This window comes from Diachasmimorpha longicaudata, chromosome 1, assembly GCF_034640455.1.
Source record: "Diachasmimorpha longicaudata isolate KC_UGA_2023 chromosome 1, iyDiaLong2, whole genome shotgun sequence".
Taxonomy (NCBI): domain Eukaryota; kingdom Metazoa; phylum Arthropoda; class Insecta; order Hymenoptera; family Braconidae; genus Diachasmimorpha; species Diachasmimorpha longicaudata.
The window spans coordinates 102,301-129,756 of record NC_087225.1 but is presented as its reverse complement, the minus strand read 5'-3'; the positions used below and the strand labels follow the sequence as shown (position 1 = coordinate 129,756).

Sequence of the window (27,456 nt, the reverse complement as noted above, 5' to 3'; positions counted from 1 at the left end):
GTGAAACCCGAGTGCCTCGGAAAATAAACAAATCCCTCCAACACGAAGAGCCCTCTTCCTGCGGACTTGAGTGTGTGTAGTAGAATGTGTTTGCAATTTTTTTGTAATTTCGGTAATAGAATCGGGGTTGGTTGCGTGGTAGGGCACTTTATTACCTAATTACCAATAGTACCTAGTATTAATTACGAACAATGCAATTATACATTTGTTTTTGTATTGCTTTTGGGGATTGAGGTCATGGAAGGGGGCGATCTCTCAGGGTGGAGTTGGATGGGAGGTAGAGGGATGGGGCATGATTGAGGAGGATGATGATGGTGTTTCAAACTGAAATTTATCGCTGACGAGATAATCCCAGTGTCGGTTTATTCCACTCTCTGTCGAATGTAACAGGGATATTCATATTCCTTGTGGGCATCTTCGATATTTTCGTTTCCACGGATAAATCATGGGCCATTCGAAAATACTCAGTTGTGGGATAGTTTCCGAGGAAAAAGACACGGAAATTGTCAAGATATTTATGATGCATAGGACTTCTTCTTGCTCCTCACTTCTTATCCTTGACAATCCGGTTCTTCATGGAGTTGCGATATTTTAATGCAACATCAACGGGGATAGTTTGCCTTGTTACGAGTCACGATTATTTTCTTTTTGCCCTTTTTCTCGAGGGGAATAATATAACTTTTCAGCTGGCTAACATGCAGGGAAGACCAATATTACATGATGACTCAAATTTTATCTCTTAACTTTTTTATATGCTTCGAATGATGTGGAGGTGATCTCACGCATGAGATATATCTCTTTTCTAGTTGCAAATCCTTCGTCCCCAACGGAAAAATATATAGATTTCATGAATGCAATTTAAGGGCGAAATTTTATTGAATTGGAATTTTGATGTCATATGCAATTCAATAAAATTTACGTAATAGGAGAGAATTACGTAAAACAGGACCAATCATAATTATATTGTTTATTTATTGACAAATGTAACTATACTTTACGAATGTTGTGGGGTTTGAAAAACAATTAGATTCATATGTAAAAAATTTATGTACAAAATTGTCATCAATCTTGTCCATCAAAAATGCGCTGATTAAAATATCATAATATTATAGTAATTAAAATAAAAAATCCTCGATTGCCGATTCATTGAATATTTGACGATAAGAAACTGGAAATTTCCCATCAAGTAAATAATCTCAAACTGATTTTATGAAGCACTTTCAATTGACTAAGTAATGGTCAATTTTCTAACAAAATTATTGATTGATAAAATCATTCAGAAGATCATTTACGAAGGTAGTTATCTCCGATTTCTATTTTTAAAATAATGAAATGCCAAGAAACTACATCCAATTATATGAGAGACCCATTGCATATACCTCGGCATCAATTCCCATAAGAAATCTATACTCCGACGTCACCATGACTTGCCCATGGGGCGTTCAGAGACATATTACAGTCTCGATTGCCTCATTCACACGACTTATTTCTTATCAGTTATTTTTAAAAATAGAAAATATATATTCAATGATTTTTCACCCGGAATTAGAATATTTCATTCAAACCATCAATTGCCCTACTATTCCATCATCACCACATTTCATGGAATTGATGTTGAATCTCATCGGAAATAGATTAATCCACATACTCTACATAACATGTGCACAATAATGCCCATTGGAAATGGCCGGTAATCCATAATATTCGATCTGCGGTATGCGAGAATACGATTTGGTGGGGCGGAAGCTCCGTTAGTAGTTCAGCTTTAACTAGCCCTCTAGTCGCTGGAGGGTTTAAGGAGGGGGTGGACTTTTCTCAGTTGTTCTCACTACTCTGGATCAACGAACCACGTAACCCCATGCCATTTTTCATTCCATTATATCATTTTATCTCCAAAAAATTCGAAAGATATTCAAGTGTCTAGAGGCTTTCTACCGACTTCATTTACCAAAACTATTTTTAGCTGATCCTCATTTCATTGTTATCCACCCCTTGACTCGTTTACTTCCGTATGGAAGTTCTGCAATTTGTTTACACTTAAACCTTTTCATTTATTGGGGGATTGGAGTCATTAAATATGATTTTAAAAATCTGTATTCGCAATTTTTTAATTGCGCTTTATAGGAATTACAAGCAAAAGAAAAAAAAAAGCCAAAAAAAAAATAACTACGACTTTTTCGGAAGCTTCCGCACTGAGGCAACCATTTAACAAAAATGGGATAACTTTTCCGCAGAAAAATGCGCTTTTCCGAAGCGTTCAGTAATTTCTAACTGAATAACCTGGGAAAAATCAAGATACGATTGTCACTTAGATTTTCTGATTTGATTTCGTAATCGCGTGAGTGAATTGTCAGTTCCGTAATTTTTTACAGACCATTTTTCACCGGCTAAAGTAAAATTTGGCTTACACACGATTGAAATACGCACAAAACGTCATGTCCACTTTTTTGTAATTTTGCGAACCCGTTTATCTGCCGATTAGTTAATTCAATATCCAGCATGACAAAACTACAGTAATAATTTTCACTTTTATTGAATTTTTTTTGTCTCTACTTCATGCGGTAACTCAAAGTTTACAGACAGACCATAGAGTTTTATGTACACCTTGCAATGGTCTAGGGTAACGATAAATTATTCATTACGATCGTGTTCTCCTGGTGTCTTTAGATAGCCCCGAATGAGAGAGAGACCCTTTTGGCATAAAATAAATTTCACCGTAAATTGATTCCCGTTATTTAGTGCATAGTACTCGCACGACACAAATCGATTATTACAATTATTTTCCTTCCACTCGATGTACTGCACTCTACCTTCATTCTTTATTCATTCATCAGACCTCTGTTGGTGAACATTAACTCCCTCGATTTTCTATTTTACAAAGGACTGCTAAATTATTCCATAGCTCAAATGTTGAAAATCGTATACAAGAATATTCGCTTTTTGCCGACAACCGGTCGAACGAGAATATCGAGATTAACTACACTCAACGAGACAGGAAACGATAGAGACGAATTGAAAGAGCATTCTCATCATCAACTTGACCGTTACTTTCCAGAAAGTTGGAAATAATATTGAATTTCGTAAAATATGAAAATATCCATGACATTTCACTATTTAAATTAACCTGAGCGCTTAGAAGTGGAATAAATTGCCAATTCCACTCGCCGGGCACTTTGCTTACCTGAAAATATGAATTCTAGGAAAGCGAAGAATCAAAAAAATGTACCTCATAAAATCGTTTGACGAAAATATTTGTTTGATATTTGCCGATCGAGGAATTGAGGTCAAAAAGTACCCATTAGATGCAGAAAAACAATTTTCACAGGTAGTACCGGTCATGCGTGTGAATATTTCCCAATTTCCACACAAAGAGAAATATTCAATAAATATTAGGCAGCCTTTTGTAATTTTTTTCAACATTTTCCGTGAAAAAATACAATATCGTCACGTAAATTCTCTCAGTTACTTTTGTAATCGGTAAGTGAATATAAGTCTCGTAATTTTTACGAAATAATTCTCTCCGCAGGGAAACACGTTATATATCGATTCTGTTTTATGCAACGATGTATTGCCATTCCCTGTAATGTATATTTTTGTGCATTTGGCGATCGCCTCGTCGGCTGCCACCTGGGAAACATATTGCAATCATTGTAGTGTAAGTCCCATTGAAAAATGATGTGTACAATTACTCAAGAAGATGTCTTTCTGTCAATTCTCAATTGAGAACAACGAAGTGTAATTTTTGATATTGTTTTTTCATTCTAACGGTACAGGTACACAGAGAGAAATATTCAGTAAAAATTACGGACCTTAAGTTCACTTATCGATCACAATAGTGACTAACAAACTTTACGTGACGATATTGCAATTTTTCACCGAACATTTAGATAAAAATGATGAAATAGCCAAAAAAAATCTGTAACAGTCCTCTGAAATTTCTCTCCGAAATTACGGAAAATATACGTCATTTTTGTTTAAAATTTCTCTTTGTGTAGTGAAAGAGCCAAACATCAGTCGATGAATTCTAAAATTGGAAAATCAATTCAAAAACGAGAATTTCTTCCCATTTTTCATCGACAGTCCTTTAATAATGGTTTCACACTGCAAAAGATTTCATTCATTTGTACGACTTTTCGAAAATTCCATACATTTAATTTTACCTGTCGTGTTTTTCTTTAGATTATTAAAAAAAAAACACGAGTATTTGTTATTACTCTGCAGTTGGCTCTCATAGCAAATATTGCAACAATTGCAGCACCACTGCCATTGAAAAACGATGCGTAAAAATAGGCAAGTCGTATGCAATATGTATAAATAAACACGCCAGAGATATTAGGATTTGTTAAAAGTCGATGCACATTCATAATCACATGGCTGCTTATCACTCCACAAAGTAAGTCACGACAGAATAATCTTCCACGTCCTTCAGCTGATAAGAATTTTCCTGCTACTATTACTCATATTACATACAACAATGTTATTCCACCCATTTTCATATATTCATACTGATTCATTTCGATCATCAGGTGGTTGAGACGAAGGAAAGCCGGAGGGCAATCGGTTATTTTCACCTGTAAATCTGATCTCACGGGTCAGAGTGTTTTGAGCAATACAGGATACCCTCAGTCATTCGTTACACTTGTATAAAATAATAATAACAGTCACCCTCGATGGATCCCCAGTGTGCAACATCTAACACTCGTATCATTAACCTACATTGGCCAATCATCCTTTAGATCTAAGAGTTAGTGACTGCACGCCAGTGTAAGAGTGTTTCACGTGATGTTCAGCCACTTAAAAAAAGAAAAATAATGTCGGAACAATCTGGTCTAGATGCTGTTTATTAGCAGTTGTAATATGAAAAATAATCCTCGCAATTGAGCTCTGAATAATTTAGTCTGAATCAAGACTCATTAGGGGCGTTATTAATTGAATCTTGGGTTGAAAAATATTGAAAATATTTGAGATGATGAAAATTGCTTTGTTACAATAACAAATTATTTTCACTTGGACGTAAAGGGTCTCTGGTTTGAACTGGATTTTTACAGTAGAAAAAGAAGTGGAAATTGCACTCGAGGAAAGATATTTTGGAACAATGATTTAACAAAATAATAATTACTCGGAGCCAATCGTGACAGAGTAAAAACACCCGAAACGACCCTGAAAAAAATCAGTTAGAGTAGACAACTAATTTAATATGTTTCTCTCGCATGATTTGATGTCATGAATGACTGAGCACTTTTTACATAATTTTTATATTTCGGTTGGGTATTTTTCAGTACATAATGCTCCAAGGGTGATGGAGACAGTGGGCAAGCAAGTCCAGGTAGTGAGTGGACTGGGGGTGGGGGGTCCGGTGGGGGGAGATCTTCACCATCATCACCACCCCCACCCCCACGGGGGGCATGGACACTCCCTAGTTGGCGGTGCATCCACCCCCGCTCGCGTGCAGGCCCAAACACATCAGGGTCAACCGCCACCGCCCTCGCACAATCAGCATTTACCAGCGAGATCCACACCCGGACAGCTGCACCGGTAAGTCAATTCATCATTTATTTTTATCTTGGAATAGGGAATTCAAATCCCTTTCGCGGCTTTCGGACATCAAATCCACGGGGACAATGAACGAAATCATCAGATTCAAGGCTGAATTCGATAAGCACTTCGTCATGTCTTAAATTTCACTTCCGCGACGTAATTACCCTCTGGGTTTCCCGTTGCCTCATTAGAATTTCCTGCGAGAACATACGCCATTGCGTCATCATCATCAAGTGACGGTGATGTGAAGGATTTTTTTTCGGAGTGATGTTGAGTCCGATTTACGTGAACCTCGAGGAAACCCAGGGTAATTCTCATGAAAGATTTTTTTCTGTGATTTTTGTGGACTTATGATTTCACTCTAAATTCACAATGGAATGTGTGTGAAAAGTACACCTTAAGGACATTAAAAGATACATTAAACATTAAAAGATATTGGATTTGTTTATCATCATTGATGATATACGAAGGATAACGTCATTTTTGCTTGATATCAGAGACAGAAATATTCACATATAATACCACAAGTGGTTCAAAATTATCGAATATTTCCCGATAGATTCGTTGCAAACAAATGAAGGAGTCAAGTTTTTCAGGCTAAAAAATCACGAGTGCGAAGCACGAGTGATTTTTCCTGAAAAACTTGACGACTTCATTTGTATACAGGGAACCTAGAGGGAAATATTCTATAATTTTGAAGCTCGAGTGGTATTCAGGGGATTATTTTTCCTATCCAAATTTCGGCCAAGAGAATTGTGCCATGACATGAAAAGAGGTTTATTTGGTTAAGTGTCGTTTGTTTACCAAAATATTCAAAAAATTATCGCTGATATTCGAGGTAGGCTATACAAAATATCAACAAATGGTGCAATTCTATTGGCTGAAATTTGGGTGGGAAAAATAATCAATGAAAATTACGTAGATAAGGCCATCGAACTTTTCCGACGTGTTTTATTTTGTTTTCCTGAGTGAACTGAAAAATTACGATATCGTCACTGTAATACTCCGGATCGATTCCGTAATCCATCAGCGAACTCTGGATTCCGTAAAGTTTGTTAAATATTTATTTCCTCGTACACGAGAGTCTCCATTTAAGGCACCCTTCGATCCCATGTATTCAGAATATTTGTAAGAGTTTTTTTATCTTAAATTTGAAAGGACATCGTTGATTTTTGCTTATTGACCTTGCGAAGTTGGTTTAACACAATAATCAATGAACGGCCGACTTCGAAGATTATAATTTCAGCTGACAATTTGCGCTCCCGTGACATTTTTTTCTGTGCAATTCTTCGGAATTGGGATCCTCTTCGCGAATTTATGATTAAATACCAATACCGACTGTTGCCAAAACGTTAATTTTCCTGTGCTCATGTGGCTCATCTAATGTTCTTGTCCCTCTACAAAACTTCCATAGTAAATCTGGCAGATATATTCAAATGAATATTTAAGTTGTTCATTGTCAGACAGAATAACTGATGATTTCCATTCAAGCTGCCTTTAGCTCTAGATATTTCGACAATATCCAATAGTTTTACTAATTAAACTTGGAAATGCCAATCTCAACGCCCCTTCCGATATCATATTCAATGTTCTCACAGCTACCAAACTGATAATTAATTAATAAAAATAATATACAAAAAAGCTTTTATTCGGAAGCAGAAATAAGGGAAGAATTCCTATGCTTGAAGATTGCGAACTTTCAATAAAAATAAATTCTTTGAACCGTAAAACATTTCTCGGAGAAATATGTGACGTTGCTTTCTCGTTTTTTTTTCTAAAACTCTTCCTTCACCCCTGCAAATTTACCACAGAATGTGGGTGAAAAAATATCCCTGAAACATCAATCTTCCTAATTGTACTCGTCTGAGTCCCCCGTTATTCTCGTCTCTCACAGAAATGCACTCACGGCTTTGGAGTTTTAAACAAAATACTCACTAAAATATTGTCGTACACAGATAGACACGTAATTGACATTTTTCGAACACTCGTTCACTTACGTAAACTCTTTTATTGCCCATTAGAATGAACGGTTTATTCTTAATGCCTGAATGTTAAGGTTCTCATGAGTATCTCGCGAATCTTGAGATTAAATTAGAATTTATGATTTCCTCCCAGAGAACAAAGGCTTTTCTTCAATTTCAAAGAGTTGAGACTCCATTAACATCAGCATATGCGAGAATATTAGAAATGTAATGAAATTATTTTCAGGTTTTCAATCGTGAGAGGTCGTTAGCTCGAAACATAAACCATAATTTCCCCCAGAATATCTGACTCTCCGAGCAAAAAATAGGAGGAATTCAATCAGGGACTTTATGCATTTTTAATGAACTTGAAAATTCTCAAGCTCTCCATCGATTCTCGTAAAAATAATGACAATGTCGATGACCGTGTACCATTGGGAATTGTACCATGGTGGTCACGGCCATGGGCATATGTGTATTCATTCCACTTCCACTGATTTCGTATTTCAAGAGGTGGGGAAAAACAGACCAAGTTTGTAACGGCCACCGGTTGCGAAATATTCGCGGTCCCTCGCTCACGTACTCTGTGTATGTGTTCACCAATAGTTGTACAGTATTTGTGTGGGTGAATTTCTGGGCACGAAGCGAAACATGAGATGCCTCATTTTCAGGTTTCTTTTTTCCCCTCATCTATCATTATTTTCAATCTCCCTCTACCCCATTTTATCTCCTTCTCTCCCTCTCTTGTCTGATACCCCGACAGTCTGGATCTTGGCCTACCTGAATTCATGGGGCAAAGCATTGCGAGGGGTCATCGTGGCAATCACCTTTTTCCCTGGGGTCACGTGGACTTTTTTTTTCTTCTCATCATCATTACTACTATCGATCCCCCAACAGCATTACCACGTTGTGCCTCAATGAAACATGAAGTACAACATTTTCCATCTTGTTTCCCGTATGCAAATAATATCTTTTCAACAGTTAAAAAAAAAAACAATTTATGGGAGGCAAGTAAATATTCTTTGAACAATCTGGTATTTTTCCCTTATCACATGCACTCCTCATACTCGTGGAAGTGCCCTAGAATTTCCCCAATACCCATCTTCATTTCCTAATAATTCACATTGCTGATTTCATTAAAATCAAATGGCCTTATCCATCGTCGATAACGCAGACTAATTCCCTCTTCGCACCTCTCCCACAGTGATTAAAATGAATTTAAATGGACAGGTCAAGTATCCATGTTCACCAGACTCTCCCAAGGGCACGATATACCGAGAAACTGTTATTTGTTGATTATTGATTATTACCAGGAATGTTAGCACCAAACTGTTTGCACCTCAGTGAGAATTTTTGTATCATCTCAGTGTTTATCCACGACTATTCAAAAGTCCGCTTATTCACAACGAATCACTGTTTATGTTGAATTCACGTCGAGTCACAATCTTCTTCTTCTCTGTCCAAATAAAATTCTCCGGGACTTGAGTCACAAAGGAAATAATACATAAGAATAAATAAAAGAAACTAGTAAATTCGTGCTTGGAAAGCCCTGAGGGTCGTGGGCAATCAGCGTGTCTTTCAAATCGTGTTTCTCAACAAGTCTCACAGATCAACATTTCTTTCTTTTTCCACTTTTTTTTATTCTCTCTCTCTATTTTTCCTCACATTCGCGCATGCGTAATAACGGTCGCGAGAGCACGACTAGTGCTACCTGTCGATTCTAACCTCAAATCCCAGTGCGCAGGTTTTTCTAGCCTATCGCGTGGCCAAATTCATGAGTGTGCGTTGGCTCCGTTTTTTTTTTAACTCGTTCACTCGTGCTCGTGGGGTAAAAAAAAATTTTTTAATCGCCCTCCAATGGAATCAATTACATTGTCCAACCGGTGCATCGGAAAGTGCTGTTTTATATGTTGCTGATTGGATTTCCTTCAACATTTCAATTGGCATGGAATTATTGCCTGGAAATGTGCCTGTAGTCATCGCATTGTGGTTTCAACACCTGCAGTCAAATTATGTAGTAAGTTAATCGTTAAATTAATTTTTTCAACTATTGGAGCATTCGTTAAACTCGGAAATCAATTCCATTGTCGATAAAAACTATGTTGTTTATATTTTTGCACGTTGGACTCCCGAAATTTTTCGATGGAAGTGGAATAATGGCTTTATCGAGTTGCTCCACAACTCCTCAATCCAATTAATTTGGAGAACCTGTATGAAAATATTGCGAGCTCCAACACTTTTTCATACTTTTTCGTCGCTTTCGTTTTATCATTTTCACTCGGTCTCGTTGACAATTTCATTTTTTAATTCCTCTTTGGTGAATCAACACACGACTGGACGTGAGCACTCTGGTGCGAATTCAATGCTCAATAGCGATCATTACGCTGAAATTAAATGATATTCCGTTAGTAGGGGGAAAGTATCGTGTCTACATACTAATGAAGCGTGACTCAATTATTTCCACGGATTATTGACCGATATAACAATGAGAGATCTCCAACGTGTTCGGTGTGTCATGCATCGATTAACTGCCCAGAGTTTCTTTCTAATTAAATATACTCGCAAATAAGGGATTTAGGGGGGAGATGAGGTAGGGATCATGTGAGGGATTCTCCGGTCATGACGAAATATTCAGGTTGATCAGTGAATTGAATCATTCATTATTGGTTACAGGAAAATTAGCTTCTCTGTCAAAATGAATTTTGAGGATATTTTTCGACTATAAGTATTGATGGTTTTCGGATAGAAATGTTTTATCGACTCGATCACTGTTTGATTGAGTTAATGAAGGAGTTTTATAGATGGAAACTGGGGAATTCCAGAGAAATTCAAATTCCAGAACTTTCGATGACACACACGGACGTCTTTTCAACTCTGGAATATCCAAACATCCTCTTCAGTTTAGTATAGATTTTTCGCTCGATTAAAGTATGTTCAATTATCGAATTCGTTGATTAGATTGTGCGATGAAAACGTGGCGGAAGTGAATATTCCCTGAAGGAATAGCTCATTAAAAAATCGACCCACAAAAAATTGTCCAGAAAAAAAATGGACAATGAAATGATATTTAATGGAAAAAATAATTTATAGAACAGTTAGCGAATTCGGGAAAAAATTACCAATGTAAATTTCCCGAGTTGGATGGTTTTTAATGGGTTTTGGATGTGTGGGGTTTTTTTTCCAGTTTTTTCTTCCCCCACCATGATGGGGAGAATGTGAAGGGCCCACAGACTCTTCTTTCGATGGGCTATTTTTTCTGTGAGTTACGTTTTCCATGAGTTATTTTTTTCGAGTTTTATAATTTCTTGGAAAATTTAATAGTTTTCCGGGCATAATGATGGGATTTAATTTTCTTTACCACATGTCTACACATCACTCGCCTTTCCTTGGATAGTGAGCAACCGTTGAATTATTTCGGGGAAAATCAGGTTTTAGATTAAAAGTGAAATACATCATCAATATTGAATTCAGTTTAACAAAAAAGTTGAAAAATTATACAATAACATTGGTTAAAAAGTCATAAATGTACGAATTTGCTAAATATTTTAGCTCCTTCAATTTGCGAACGGCAAATACAAAAACAAATAAAGCACCTCTTCGTCAACCTTTTAGCATATAACAACAGATCAAAAAGTTGAAAAATAAATTCCGCGATATGAAGAGACGTAAATTCCAATCTCTTCCACTCAACAAAACCGAGGGAATTGACGATAAAGTACCAATAAAATATCAAAATATTCCGGTAATTATGCCTCTACCATTGACGATTTTTTATCTAAAAAAAGTCGGACAGTTAGAATATTTTCTCCCCATTAATGATTGAAATTATTCTCCTTTCAATTCTATAAAACGATGAGTCACATCTGCCCCTAACCTATCCTCATACTTCAGCTACCAATTTAGAGCAAAAGACCGTTCTCAACCGGTATTTTAGTTAGTCGCCGTCGGAGTTAAACCTATGTAGTTATTCTCCCGGGCTGCGCATGCGCGCACACATGTAAACAAAAAGTAGTGTAGAAGTGTGTACTTCTCAAATGTGATTCACAATTGGCCCTTCTCATCGTCGTGCAACAGCTTTTGTCCTAGCCACGGCCTCCAAGTCCACGGCTCAACGATTCTCTCTTTCTCTCTCTCCCTCTCTCTTATTCACACGTGCACATGTAAAAGTGCAATCCAACAATATCGTCGATTCCTCTCACTCTATCATTCCAACCACCCAGCAATTGCCGTCATTGTTTCTCCTCACGATGTCTCATCATTTTTTCACACTGAATTATATTATCACATGTGCAGACGACACATCAATGGAGTACATCTGACTTGATCGAGAGCATAAATATTTTTTTTCTCACTTTTTCATTCTCCTCGGAGCAATAATTTTTTCATTTGTCTCTGGTCGCCTCATCTTCCACTTTCTCGTGTCCACATTTATATGAGTCAAGGGTCGGTGAGGTGCGACTGATGGTGAGGCTGAGGGGGCCGTGGAGGGAGGAAGCGGACACCAGTGCTTTCGCAAGCCAAGTGGGGGTCAGCGACCGTTACGTCATCAACGACACGCAGCCGGTATTGTGGCGTCGGGCTACAGTCAACGATAAGTTAAACCCCGACATTGCTCACTGAATTGTCCTTAGAGATGTAAAATTGCGCTCATTTTTTAATTTACATCTTATGACCAGACAATTATGGTTATGTCACGGGGAAATTTTTTCATTCTAACTGATGGTCAGAGTTTGAAAGAAAAATAGCTTCCATCACTCGGGGGCTAAACGAAAATTTTTTGAGGAGGTAACAGCTCAATTTTGGCGATTGGAGTAAAATTGAAAAAAGGAGGTATTGATATTTGTCGTGGGACTTGTCGACGGACGGGGCAAAATCATCTATAGATGCAAAATAATTGTCCTATTTTTTTTGAAATAATAATGTCCATAGAGGAGGGAGAGACGAATTGTTGCAAACGCTATAAATGCCTCGTCATGTAACCGTCAATGAAATGAGGTCACATGACCGGTGATGAATCTTCCTCAATCCAACCACCGATTTATCGTTCAAATTGACGTGTTAGTATTTTTAAAATAAAATTATAGCTTGAATTACTTCTTTCAATGTCACTAAGTCGAAGTTAAGATATGATTATGATAGTTATATTACTTAATTTGTTTTTTATGGCGATTGCCGAGAAATCAGATATTTTAATGAATTTTTCCCGAAGAAGTTTCAGATCATTTGTTCAAATGTAACGAGTCTAGCTATATGTATATGTATAAAACGTCTCGTTTGACATTTTTCAGTGGATTGGTAGAGATTCAGGGTAGAGATGGAATAGTAAAAACCACATGTCCTAAGAATAAACAATATTTTTGTTAAAAGTATATTTATTCCGTTCAAAAACATCAAGATAATTTTCTATAGTAATATAATATACGTTCAGACACCATCTAGTTTGATATAAACAAACAATTCGTTGCCTGAACTGTTTTGAAGTGAAAAAACAGGTCAAATTTGAGCTTCGGGAGAAATCTTTTGATTTCCAGATAACGCCTTATTATTGATCATGATATTTCAATCATGGATATTTACTCGAAATAATATGTTTACATACTCATGTACAATTATGTAATTTTCGGCTCCAAAGGATCAATTTTTCCCTAAAGAATAGTTTTTCGAGAGAAATAACAATTTCACGAGGAGAAAATTGTATACAGACGAATGCGAAGCTTTTTGACAGAGTAATTTTTTTTTTCAGTGTAGAAATTACTCAAACGTTTGATAATTATGTTGTGCCTGGACTTTTGCGAAAAAACTACCACAGGTGTCAGCAAAAATTATGGGTAACTATTTCCGACCAGCTTGCTAATGTCATGGAGAGAAAAATTCTTGAAAAATAACGTGCCTGATCCGTAATCTCCCTGTCGAGACAATAGTCAATCAAAAATACTGGACAGTCACGCACTTCTTCAATAAATTTTTAGGAAAAGGCCCAAAACGTTTCAGAAAAAGTAGGAAACGCTTAGTGAAAATATGCGTAACTGTTCCGTTATTTTTATTTATTACTTTTTCGTCTGGCAGATTATGGATCATGTATGTAATTAAAAAAAAAATTTCTCTCCGTGTTTTACTAACCGCTCAATAAATTTTACTGAACAATACAGTAGTTTTCAAAAAGCCATAAAAATACCACGAAGATCACCAAACGATCAGGTAATTTCTACTGAACTTTTCCCTCTGAGTACATTAGGTAGTACAGAGCAAAAGGATAATAAGATTAATGACGATGATTGAAGTCGGTTAATTAATTAATACAGTGGAATAATTAATTAATTACATACGGCAAAAGGTAATGATGTGCAAAATAAATATCCGGCAGCATATTGCTAATTTATTAACCAGAGTAATAAAACCGTATGCAATTTCCCACATATTTCAAATTCCTTCTTTATTCGCTCGCTCTTTTTAATTTCTTCATTGTCTGGTTTTTTTTCACTTTCATGAAGTACTGTGGGATAATTGGAGCATAAGAATGAAAAGATAGACGTAGTGGTGATGAAGGGCGGGAGGGAGGAAGGCAATCGTAACGGAGCAATAACGCGAAATTGGATAGCAACGCCACGACTAATCCATCATCCGTTGCTTTCGTGATCGGGTACGTCGACCTTTCTCTCACCCGTGGAATTTCCCAGATAACGCTCCTACATACTTTTACCCCCTCCCTCGGCAACCCTGGGACGTTTGAAGACGAGCTTCGATTATCGATTACGTCTCCGATGACAGGTGCGAGAGCGTCCACGCCGCCTATATCGCATTCCCTCATTTTTTTTCTCTCCACCTTTCAGTGATTTTTTTTTCAATGAACGTGTCAAGGCAGGTGTTTGGTATAGCGGCAAGGGTGGAGAATTTTCACGAGGCCAAAATCAGCATGAAAATCTGGAATTTTTTTGAGGGTCTCAGTGAATGTCGGAAGATTATGGCTCGTTATTGTAGGGAATAATTTCTGGGTTATTCTCTGTTGTACCATGTGCGAAGTGCAGTTGTGGAGATACTCTATTAAACGATTAAATATTTTTCGAATCGGTTTATTTTGGAAAGTGTGGCTTTTGGAAGTGGATTTTTCACATGTGAGATAGGAAATTGATATAGCATTTCACATCTTGGGATAACACAAGAAATAGGACAGGATAGGATAGGATTTTTGGATTAGGTAGGAAGAGAACCAGTATTATTCTCGATCTAATTTACAAGACAATTTTAGTGAAGAAACGGATAGTCCAGATAGTTTTTCCATTTTTTCCGATACATTTCTGGAAAAATTTATAGTACTTCAGTCTCATTGAAATGGGAAGAAATTTCGTGATTGATATGTCAGGATTTTGTGGAAAATTTGTGGGAGATGTAAGGGCAGTGTAAATAACCAACAACCTGGAACGCGATGAAATCACATATTCTCACGTGCAACCTACAATTTTTCGAGAAAGCAATTTTTTCCTTTCGACGTGTGACAAAATTTTGTGACACGAAAAATGTATTATTTAAAATGTCAGTCACGTGTCGCTTCAATTTTCCAATGTTCTGAGCTCGAATTCAATTTCAAATCAAAGTGTTGAACATATTTCCCATTTATTCAAATTGAGATCCCTATCTTGGATAATCATGGGTATTTCAAAGAAGATATTTGGAGATTTTTTTTTGGCCTACTTTTTTAAATTTTTTTTGTCTTCAGTAATCTCTCCTATCACACATGATGACGTATTTCGTCCAGTCTATTGATTTGTGATCAACGTTGAATAACAAAATATATATGTTCTGTATAACTGCAATGGGATTTGATGTCATCTGGCAAATTTTTCTGGAAATCAAGTTTTTTTTCAAGAAGTCAATTCCACTTTTCTGGACTGAACAGAATTCCGAATGAATCAATTTAATCTAAATTGACTTTGAGAAATCCTGCAACTAATTCGTTTGTTTGTCTGATCTTTTATTTTTCTCCGTCTTTGATTTGATTTTCGATTTCCTACCTGATTTTGATGAACACTACAGTCGGAAAGAGAGAATAATAATAATATATCATTGTTTCGTTAATATTCTTCCGGTGGTACAAATACCATGAAGATCCCGTCAGATCAAACGAATGTAACACACTCAATTATATATTTAATATTTGTAAAATGTTCAGTCATATCCAGGTTATATCGACCATATCTTTGTTTAACAATCTCCCGAGCTTAACTTGTCATTCCAATCGATTGTGTCAAGTTAGTTTTCGTTGATGGAGAAAAATACAACTGGGTTATGCCCACATAAAAATTGATTGAAAATAAAGACTAGAATGGGATTGGTACATGAGTTGTCGTGATAATACATGAAAATGAAATCATCTATTCTTCATTTACCTTCCATCACAAATTGTATTTTTCCTGTCAACAACGAAACCGGACACACTCTCTCACTCAGGCGAATACAATCAAACACCCGCGTGCCACTCCTTTGTCCAGTAATTTCATAACAATTGTGTATAAAAAGTAAGGGAAAATAATGAAGAATGGAAAGTTCATTGAGGGTTTTGCAGCTCAATTCCTCCACTCCTCGAGATTTCTATTGATTGGGGATAAATTGTGTAATAGATAGTATATTACGACACAAGGCCAGAAAGTTGGATTTCCTGGCGTGCGTGATAGAGGGCCGAGGCGAAGCCGAGGCCCGCATAGCACGTACGCCAGTGAATCCGACTTCCTGGCCGTGTGTCGTATACTATTTTTCTTGCTCCCCACCCGAAAGTGCGGTAGACCATAAATATCTTAATATTTAATAAGTGGTAACACAATCAATGGGAGCCCGCCCGACTTTTGCAAAACCGAGGCGAAGCCGAGGTTTTGCTGGTCGGGGCGGGCGAAAAGTGAGAATTGCATTCAAAAAATTTCCTATAATTGCTGCAGAAAAAGTGAAATCCAGAAAATGACTATTTATAAATATATATGATTTTTTCATTTATTTTGCTAATTATTCTCCTTATCACAATCACATCGAGAAATACTAAAAAAATATTAGTAAAATTGTCAGGCAATTTTACTAATATTTTTTTTTCTCATTTTTCTTTATGATATGTCTTTGTTACAATCTTATACGTCGTTCAGGGACTGAAAATTCTCTTGCAGATATTGGTTAAATTAATGCGCGTACATAATTTCAATTTCATTTTACATTCTTCAAACAATGGGAATATCATGTACTTCATGAGGTGCATCATGTACTTAACCAAATGTTCTCGTTTAGAACTTAAATTCATTGGAATTCAAGTAGAGTCGAACGAAACAATGACGTTAATCCATCAAATAATTACTGAATTAATATCAAATATTTTCAGGTTCGTGATGCATGTTAGTAAAACTAAATCATAAAATTAATTCTCAGAAAACTGAGGCTATATTCTAACAGAGAACCTGTCACATTTGTGTACAGTCCTCGCAACAGTCCTCGGGAAGACCGCACTTTCGGGTCGGGGAGCCAGAAAAAACATATGGGTAACGCGGGCCACAAAAGGCCTTGTTCCCGGAGCGAAATCGCGCCGGGAAGACCGCACTTTCGGGTCGGGGAGCCAGAAAAATAGATTTCTTCAACACAGATAACTTCTATTTTCGAATCTCTTGAAATGCCGGACGTCGATAATGACCTCAATGGGCTTCACTTCAAGCCCATACATCGCATTAACTCTGTTTTATATATCAGTGCATAGAGTCATGCAAATCCATTGAGAATCCAATTGAAACAAATCATAAAAACAACATTATTCATTTGAAAAGTTGATAATGTTAAAACGTTATTGACTCATTCATCCATGAACGGTGAAGAAATAAAGGGAAAATTCAGAGGTCATTGCACATGAAAAAATATTTCCATAAAAAATTAATACGCAAACACCTCAACCGTGGGAAATAACGTGAGGTCAGCAGAAAAATCACGAGAAATACTGAAAAAGGTGATATTCCACTTGGAAAGTCTTTACATTTCTTAGAATTTTTTATCACTTTACAGCTTCACTGAAATTTCAAGCAATTTATGGATTAAAAAAGAGAATTATTTAGTTAATCCAATCAAAATTATCGAATTTAGTTCAATTGCTCCATGGGAATTCCTAGAAATCAAGAAAATTTAAGTAAATATTTCCTTCAATTGGTATTCGGACAGCAATAGAGCATGAATTGGTTTTATCCATTTTTTTCTGTAGTTCAACGTGTTTGTAATTCCTCTGAGTTCCCGCCACAGTTCCAAAATTTCATAATGTTCATCGACGTAATATCCGACAACGTTTCATCCCTGTGCGCGCGTTTTTATTGTTTACTATTTTTACAAAATATTGATATGCTTGCGCACGATAAAACTTCAAGAATTATTGAACCATATAAACAATATATTTTTTCAGCATCAAAAGGATCGATAGTTTATCATGAAAAAGTTAAAATTTGCCAAAACTAAGTAATTTCCTTAAATTTTTCCATACGAATAACCATTTCTTTGAATCGTGTCATTGAAAATTGAGTACAAACGCTATCCAAAATTTCAAAAATCATATGTACATTCTTTATTTCCATGTCAACAATGATCGCCCGAAAAGTCTCATGTCTTTGTTCCCGAATTCTTCACCTTTCAAGTAAATTTTAGTTCCCGTCTCAATGAAATAAAACAATTCGTCAGCTGAAAGAAAAGTCTTCTCTTCTTTTCATTATTCAAATCCATCATCCATGCAACATCATTTTTGTCATTACAAGAACCGGCCAGCCCTCCCCCCCGGGGGCCCCTATCGTGCAACGTCGCCAGACAACCTGGCAACACTGCATTTAAAAAAATCCCTTCAGTAAAATGCAATGGCACACAAGTGACTTCACTGGTAGTTGTACGTCGTACTACACACCAGACATTCTATCTCCCGCATCACAGAACTTGATCACTATGCCACGTGCCTTGGGAAACTGGCGCTACTTTACTAGCGTATATGCGCGCGCACACTACGACCGCCATTATACCGTTGAAATAATTCTCAACCAATTGGATTTAAGAATTACTGCGCATCCTCAGTCGGTCTGTTGTTACTATTTAATCTCCCACTCCCCAATTCTCATTTTATGTCGGATTGGCCGAGAGCGCTAAACTACCGCCTGGGTCATTCCCGATTCCTCCGGGTCCGCTTTTTCTTTTTTTTTTATATTTATTTTTATTTATTTATTTTTCCAACTTCCCACGCCAGACAGAGTGAGACCGCTATCACCGGCCACCGCACCAACTGTACAGATCTAATTTCGAAACCGTTGGGAAGTCCCCTTTTCTCATCTCGCTCTTTCCCTGCATTTTACAATTCTCTTTCTCCACTATCACCATTTTACCCCCACATGACTTGGCAATTACCGGGTCTAACTCTGGGGTATGGTTGGCCAATTTTTTTTTCTTTTTTCGAAAGGTTTTTGTGGAGAATTTCGTGGAGCATTTTCGTAAAAACAGCAGGGCTTAGTCGAGGCGCCACTCAACCACTAAGATTACAACGAATTTCACCTTATCCCCAATTTGGAATCTACGTTTGCGTGTTGGTTTGGCTTCAGATTCGATTGTTGTTGCAGATGAAAACGATAGGCAGACCCTCACCCCCTACTATCGGTGATATAAAAGGGAGAAATGAAAACTGCTGCCGTCGAACTCTTACCCCCGAGGGGGGACATCTCCCGGGGATACGTAATTCTAGCTATTTGAATTGGATGATACTCTATATGCCGAGTAATCTGAATATTTTTCCAATCGCAAGCCAGCGGTAACCGGTATATTTTTTCGTTATTTTATTAACGAATGAAAAATGCATTTTTCGTGGAAGAAAAAGAAGAAAGGGTTGGGAGGGGGAGGGGGTAGGCTCTTTGGAAAATTCACCAAAAAAGTCGTTTGGCAACACGAGACGATTTCCAGGGTATATATACCCCTCATACATTCTTCTCACGTGTTGGGCGTTTGCGCGAGAACTGGGTGCAAAGTTTATCGGGTCGGGTCAACCGAATATATTTGCGCATCAGTGAGACATCTCGGCGCGCTAGCTACAAGGGTGGTAGAGGGAGAGAGAGAGAAAGAGGGGGTGATTCCAACACGAGAATGTGAAATTGTTTTGCAATGTTCGTTTTTTTGTTTGAAAGTTCTCCCCCTCTGGAGATCCCTTGGGGGTCAAATTTGTTGGAGAAATGCCGATCGATACATTTGAGCGTGACTCACACGTTAATCAAAGTTCAGACCTCGCGGGAGCCGGGACATGATGTACGGGTTTGTCGATAAGCCACCTTTTCCCAAACCCTTTTTGCTAGTGAAATATATTCGAGGAGGTCGGGGGTGAGGCGCTGGTCACTTAGGATATCATTAGACCACTCGTTTGTAAAATAAGCAGGAAATCAGCGATCCCAAAGAAGGGAGGGAGAAATTTCCGGTTGTACTCGTGATTATGGAAAATTTTTGGGATTATTTTTCCCATCCAAATCTTGGCCAATAGGATTGCACCATTCGACGTTATTTTGTATAGTCAACACGGTATTTCAGCGGATATTCTTGAAAATTACACTGGAAATTTTGCATGTTGATATATATAAAAAAAAACAAATGTTGAAGTAACCCTCAATTGTATCTGACAGATTAAATGGCAATTCGTTGAAAATTATGTCTCATGGTGCAATTCTATCGGCCAAGATTTGGATGCAAAAAATAATCCCCCGAATACCACTCGAACTTCGAAATTATCTGATATTTCCCTCAAGGTTCCCTGCAAACAAATAAGCTCGTCAAGTTTTCCAGAAAAATCACTCGCGCTTCGCGCTCGTGATTTTTAAACTGGAAAACTTGACACGTTCATTTGTTTGCAACGAACCTATCGGGAAATATCCGATAATTTCGGAGCTCTTGTGGTATTACATGCGATTATTTTTCCCATCCAAATCTTGGCCAATAGGATTGCACCATTCGACGTTATTTTGTATAGTCAACACGGTATTTCAGCGGATATTCTTGGAAATTTCACTGGAAATTTTGCATGTTGATATATATAAAAAAAAACAAATGTTGAAGTAACCCTCAATTGTATCTGACAGATTAAATGGCAATTCGTTGAAAATTATGTCTCATGGTGCAATTCTATCGGCCAAGATTTGGATGCAAAAAATAATCCCCCGAATACCACTCGAACTTCGAAATTATCTGATATTTCCCTCAAGGTTCCCTGCAAACAAATAAGCTCGTCAAGTTTTCCAGAAAAATCACTCGCGCTTCGCGCTCGTGATTTTTAAACTGGAAAACTTGACACGTTCATTTGTTTGCAACGAACCTATCGGGAAATATCCGATAATTTCGGAGCTCTTGTGGTATTATATGCGAAAATTAGATGATATATTTTTAATTTAATCGTATGTGACCCTTATCATTGTTTATGTGCATGCGAATTGATTCTACTGTCACATTAGGAAAAGATAATTGCGAAAATCCTGGAGGAATACAATTATGGCTGAAATGGGTGTCACCTACTACACGTCAAATCAATAACTTTCCGATCAATTTCTATTTTTCGGTTTAACAAAGACTTTTTTTTTAATTCTCAGTCTAATAACGAGAAATCGATTCAGCGGATTTTAGTCCAAACCCAATGGAATTCGAATCACATTCTGATGCTACAATCGCATCTAAAAAACAAATCCTATGATTATTCTTAATAAATTTTCCGCATTAAAAAACTAATTGAACGAAAAAAATCAATTCATTTGTTTGGTAAATCTCATAAATCAAACTGTCATCCGCGACCTATATTTCGTTAATCCAAAGATTTATGAACCATATTTAAATAATATAAATATCCCTCTCAATTTTTCCGATTAATTACCTCTATCTCCGTCATACTCAAGAAGTTGAAAAAATCCTATTGCCATTCGATGAAATCGAAACCAATCTGCAGTCATCAAACGATAATACCAGGAATGCCGCCCTTTCATCGTTACGATAAATCCCCAACTGGCTTCAGGCCGATTATCGTGAAATTATCTCTGTTGCCAAGATAATTGCCGAGTCACTCCCCAATGTGAAATGCGCGGTGAAGTCATCGGACTCTTCCAGTCTGTGCTATTACGTTTTTTTTTTTCTTATTTTTCTCGTACCTTTTCACTCGCATTCGTTTTCCTCTCTCACCCCCACCAACCCCCACCACAACCTCAATCATGATCTATCTACACCTCCCCCTTGAGTTTTTCTCTTCACGTCACTTTCCTCCTCCCCCTCCCATATCCCCTTCACCCCTCGCCCACCCCACCCCTTTGCCACCTCCCTCATCACGATCATTGACCTTTGCCTGGCCAGACGCAGGTGCCGCTTGTATATACTACAAGTGTATACAGAAACACCGGTTGTGCGCCTTCGCGGAACAATATTCGGGGTGTGGCGCGACCTTCATAGACAATAAAGGTCACGCGTCAGGGGCCACGTGAAAAAATTATTGGTTGGCTGGAGAAAGAGGGAAAAGAATTTGTAGAAAGTGGATATGGATATCATTGACACCGCTGGAATCTACGGTTCAATGATGAGGAGGAGCTGAATGGGCGATTGGGGGAAAGGGGTATTTGCATGTAATGGTCCTTTGATGTTCATTTTTTGGGGTGGAATTTTTGTTTATGCTCTGGTTCGGATCCTATGTTATTTTCTTTTCATGTTGGCCTTTTGTTCTGTCCGCTATCCGGGTCATGCAAATTATTTCTACGTTGAAAGAAACGGGATGAGCCCATGTTTGTGATTTTTTTAGTTATTAAGGCGGCGAGTGGGGAGGGCTGAGGGTGTATTTTTCATTGTTTGGAACGCACATGATGCGTGCGGTTTGTTCTATTGTGAGAAGGATTTTCGATTGAGAATTCAGGAATTTTGATTATTAACTCTGGGTTATTTCGTTCATTATCGAGTTTTTTTTAGGGGAGGTATTTGGTTTGGAGGGAATTTGTTAATTGGAGAATATTCGGTTTACAATTCTGGGATTAATCAATGATGAAAATTATTGGCGAAGAAATCACTGGGAGAGGCATTATTTAGCTCTTCCTCATCTTGTTGATTATCGAAAATTGTTTTCTTTGTTAGATGACGGAGCGGGAAGGAATTTAATTAGCTCAAGGTTCGGAGAACGGCGTTCTTCTTGTCATTATCATCCAGATTAATCATGAAAATGTTGAAAATTTTTCGAATGATCAGAAATAACTCTATTATATTACTCGGATAAATTACTGTGATCCGTCAGAGATTTATCGCCAGGGAAATTCGAAACTAATCGTTAATAAATAAAAAAATAATCTAAACATGTATCGGACCTGTGATTGGATGTCTGATACATATTTATATTTTATTTCACGCTATATTATTATTTCAATATTATGTTTAAAAAATCTGCAATATGTTGTATATATCTCAAGAGATTCATGAATTACGGAATTCACAAATTGTCATAGTAAGTTGTCGTTTTTTATTGTTATATAATTTTGATCAATTTGTTTATTGTTACAGTCCAAATCAGAACTACATAAACATCAAGAGCAACAGTCCAGTACCACCGCGCACTGTAGCTGTCAGTAGTTATGGACAGGGTGGAACAGGTACACCGTCGGTTGCTGGTGTAGGTCCACCAGGTAACAGTGGCACTGGATCAACTGTTGGGGTTACAGGCTCTGGCGGTGGTAATTACGTAACCGTACCAGTACCAAGTGGTCTTAGATATGTGCATTCTTATCAACCACCACCGGTACCATCCGCCCCCGTCAATCAAACACCACCACCACCCGGTGCAGCCGCCGCTTACACCAGGGATCCATACAGAAATGCAACATCTAATGTATGTACTTTTTCATTAGTTGAATAATTCGTAACGATTATCATAATCGATAGAACTCTATAGTATCCAGGTGGCTGATTAGTTGGCATTGAATTTTCTCTATATTTTCGATTTTTTTTTCAAATTGCTATGCGAGAACGAATGTCGAAATTTGAAAATCTAAAAATTGAAAAAACAAATTCACTTTTTGAAACAGCTCATGACTTTTTTGCAATAATTTTACTTTGTACAATTTATAATAATTTATTTTTATTTAAATGTTCCTGATAATCGATCACATCGCATGAAGGGGTTGTTAGGATTTTAACTAATTCCTATGGCGTTGCCATTAAATTGCTGTCTTAATTTGAAGTGTCAAAACTTTTGATATTTGACATATCGAAAACAATATCAATAGATTCAGTGGACTACATCGTATAGTGGAGAGTTTTTCTTATATGATGAAAATGGAGATAAGTTAATGTTAATGTTAAGGTTAATGTTAATTTTTAATTCGTTAAAAATTTGACAGAGTTCGAGAAAACTTATAATTCAAGCAATAGAATTTTTTTTTCAATTCCTTATCCTAGTTCATCACTCCGTTATAGAACTAGATATAATCGATGGAATAAACAGTTTCCGTTATTGGCATCATAAAACCTCAACTATAAATTATCTCTTTTAAGGTCTCTTCACGAGATTGTTTGTTCCAAAGTTTAATGACTATTTGTTTAAAAGTTCATGGACGCCGTTACGCGAAAATACTCCTGTAAAAATCAAAGACAGCGTGCATTTAAACAGAGAATTTTCACCTTGAAAAAAGCCTATAGACAGAATATCTATTAAGATTTTGCAACCTCGATCGATGCTAGTGAATATTGAACAAATCGATGAATCTTAGGAAAGTGATTGTCCCCCCACGCTTTTTATTCGAGACGTCTCCGATTGCAAATGGTCGTTTCACTGAAAAAAAAAACTTTAAACATTTGTTTACTCATCCGCAAAGTACTGACAATTTCTTTGCCACATTTACTTTGGAATTAATGAATACACTGAGAGAAAGAATAAACTCTGCCAAAGAACTATTTTTGACATAAGAATATTCGATCAAAAAAAATCTTATTTATTCAAAATATCTTCAACAACAATTGAATTTTTGCTCGAAATGTCAGAAAGTTTCCCAAAAGAATTTAAACTTTCAACAGAAAAATAGAAAATTTAGATCTAATTTATTGTACTGAATTTCCTTCATTTTCATCGTACGCAATTTTTTAATTCATCTAAAAAAACATTGAGACATGAAAGTTCTGGTTCAGATATTATACAAGCAAATCCTTTTCAATATCAAATTAACAACTAAATTATTCATTTTTCACATTAACTATGTCCTATGTCACCAAGCGAATAAACGTCAAGTTTCCGAATCATTATCCGATTAAATAAATTCAACCATAACCAATATTGAAATAACCATAGTTAATTTTTTCTCTCAGTACCATTCACAGTACAGTGAAGTTTAAAAATTCTCAGCCAGAAAAAATTAAATCTGACTGAACTTGAAATTAATGATGTCGTGTCACTGTGAATTGATGGCTATTTTATACTCAGAAAATAAATTTATGAAACGAATTGGAATTGAGATTCGGAACCGGCGTTGAAGTAAAATTCTGACCCATTACGACAGTGGGCCGTGAGGCTACAACTAATAGACCTGGCGTTTACAACGTTCAGGACGGTCGCGTGGGCGGGTGAAAGTTGTCTTTCCCCGTGTGGCTCACTCCCCTTACTTCTCTACCATCCCTGCATTCACGTTTCTCGCTTTACTTTGCCTCTCCTACGTTCAACTTCACCTCCCTAGCCCCTTCCTCGGCTTCCTTTCCTCCTCAACCGACCCTTCCATGACACTCAATCGTCGCAGTGGCGGTCGTTGGTAGGGATGTCGGAAATGGAATAAAGTATCGATATATATTGTATCGATAATTTTTTAATATATCGATATCGACATTGATATTTTTATTTAAAAATATCGATATGTCGATATATCGGAAGAAGAAAAGGAAAGAGGGGTAGAATAAGGAAAGCGGTGAAAAGGAAAACACGTGACATCGCGTTTTCTCTGTCAAGGGACTTAGGCCCTCAGCTTTCGACACAATAGACAAAGAAGGCCTCACATGTGTTGAAACAAAACTTGAGCAAAAACAGAACTGGTATTTATGACTTAGACTGAATTGATTTGAAGATTTATGATTTCCTTCTCAAGTTTCGGGTTTGGAGAAACTGTTTATCCAACGAATTTTACGGGTAAATAAATGAGACAGTTTCAACTCAAGAGGTCAAGATTTATAGTTATGCGTAACGATTTTTCCCACACTGGTGGTGTTGTTTTCATTGTTCGTTGCCCATTGTCCATTGTATCTACTTATTTTCTGCGTATTTTGACACTGATTAAAATTAAAAAATTAAGATTAATTTAAATTTCGCGGACTAAGATTAATCATATATAGTGACATCTACTGGCTATCAAGCTCAGGACATGACAAAAGCAGGAAATCGAGTCGACCATAAATAAAAAAAAAGTTAAAAAATCTTAGTATAAAAAAGGATTTAGAATTTCGTGATCATAAAAATATCCATTTTTATACCTTTTCGATAGTTGTAATATTATATCGATACCTCGATATATCGAAAAAATAAATATTGCTCAAAAATATCGAGACATTGAAAAAATTATATCGATATAACGATGTATCGATATTTTTTCGACATCCCTAGTCGTTGGAGCATCTCGAGGGGTAACTTTCAACCCACGAGGAATCTCCACATTCATTCGTTGTACCAGATTTTTTTTCGCATATCTGGAACACAGTCAATTCTATCTTCTCGTTTTTTTTCACTTTTCTGTATTCCTAGCCCAATTCACATTCCATTCTGCGTTGAGTTAATAGACTCTCAAAAAAAAAGATGGGCTCTCTCGTTAGAATGAAAATTATAAATGCAGGTCTTTGTTCGGATAATGAGGCTTTTCCCTGAGTATTTACCATTTATTTTTTATCTCAAATATCATCTGTTTTATTTGGATCCATTTGTTATTAAAGTGGAATTTTAATGATTCGGTCATTGGGAGTGTTTGGGGAATTATATTATTGTAAAAAATGGTGACACAATAGTTTTGGATGAAAATGAATTATTAGTTTACATTTTTAATTGATGAAATGTTTTTTTCGATAATGAATTCTGGAAATTTATCGACAAGAGCTCTGTTCGAACAATAGCATAAAGGAAATTACTTTAATATTTAAATATCTCCTTCAAAGCAAAAACAAAATTTTGAGAGCAATAGTTAGCACACGAAGACGTCTATTCAATGCACAGATTTTCATTACTTAATTTCCCTTTTCATTGGTGAAAAGTTCGAATAATTCTTCAATTGAGGTCTGGATCGGAATGCATTTAGTGTAAAAATAATGGTGCAAGGCTTTCAGATGAAAAGAATTCAGTATTTTTTATAATGTATGAATTAGTTTCTTTTGAAAATGAACATAATACGTATTCTTAACAATACACAATTCCTGTTTCATTTCTTATCGAGTTGGGAAAACGAAATGGATTTTCATTTTGAGCAAGGAAATGTTTTCTTCAATCATGAATTCCCCAAATCTCCCTCGAAGATCTCTATTCAACAGTTACTATAAAGAAGATTAGTTTAACAGGATGAATTTTAGATTCATTACAAATATAATATTTCAGACCCCATATTTGGCTTCATACTTATTCATAACTCTTTAATTGAGATTTTCCCTGGGATTCATTTTTTATTGTAAAAAAAAGTAATGAACTAAGAATTTAGATGTAAAACCATAGCAGAACCCAATTTTTCATCCTATCAGATTGAAACAACAAAATCAGTTCTCGTTTTTACTGAAACATATGTCGTTCAATAATAAATTTCTCTAATCTCCCTCCATGATTCCCACTCAACCATTAGCATCAAGAAAATTTATTTTGCGAAATAAATTAGTCCTTCCTTATAAAAATACAATTTTAATACCTAAAATTCTACAAGATGATTAATTCAATGTGTAAATTTCTGCCGAGAGATAACATCAAATGCTCCATTGC

The 27,456-nt window shown here is 36.6% G+C and overlaps 1 protein-coding gene across 11 annotated transcripts in view; it reads left to right on the top strand.

The window, feature by feature from the left end:
- Window positions 1-27,456, top strand: part of Smr (Smrter) — an 89,930-nt gene that overhangs the window by 30,761 nt on the left and 31,713 nt on the right. For 10 of the 11 annotated variants that reach the window (XM_064126119.1, XM_064126084.1, XM_064126147.1 and 7 more), the window contains exons 3-4: window positions 5,280-5,535; window positions 23,034-23,358. In XM_064126119.1, coding sequence (XP_063982189.1) covers window positions 5,300-5,535; window positions 23,034-23,358 — 561 coding nt within the window. In that variant the 5' untranslated portion in view covers window positions 5,280-5,299. Of the gene's footprint in view, window positions 1-5,279; window positions 5,536-8,675; window positions 9,517-23,033; window positions 23,359-27,456 lie in introns of those variants that run through there. The other variant, XM_064126155.1, reaches the window with a different exon arrangement.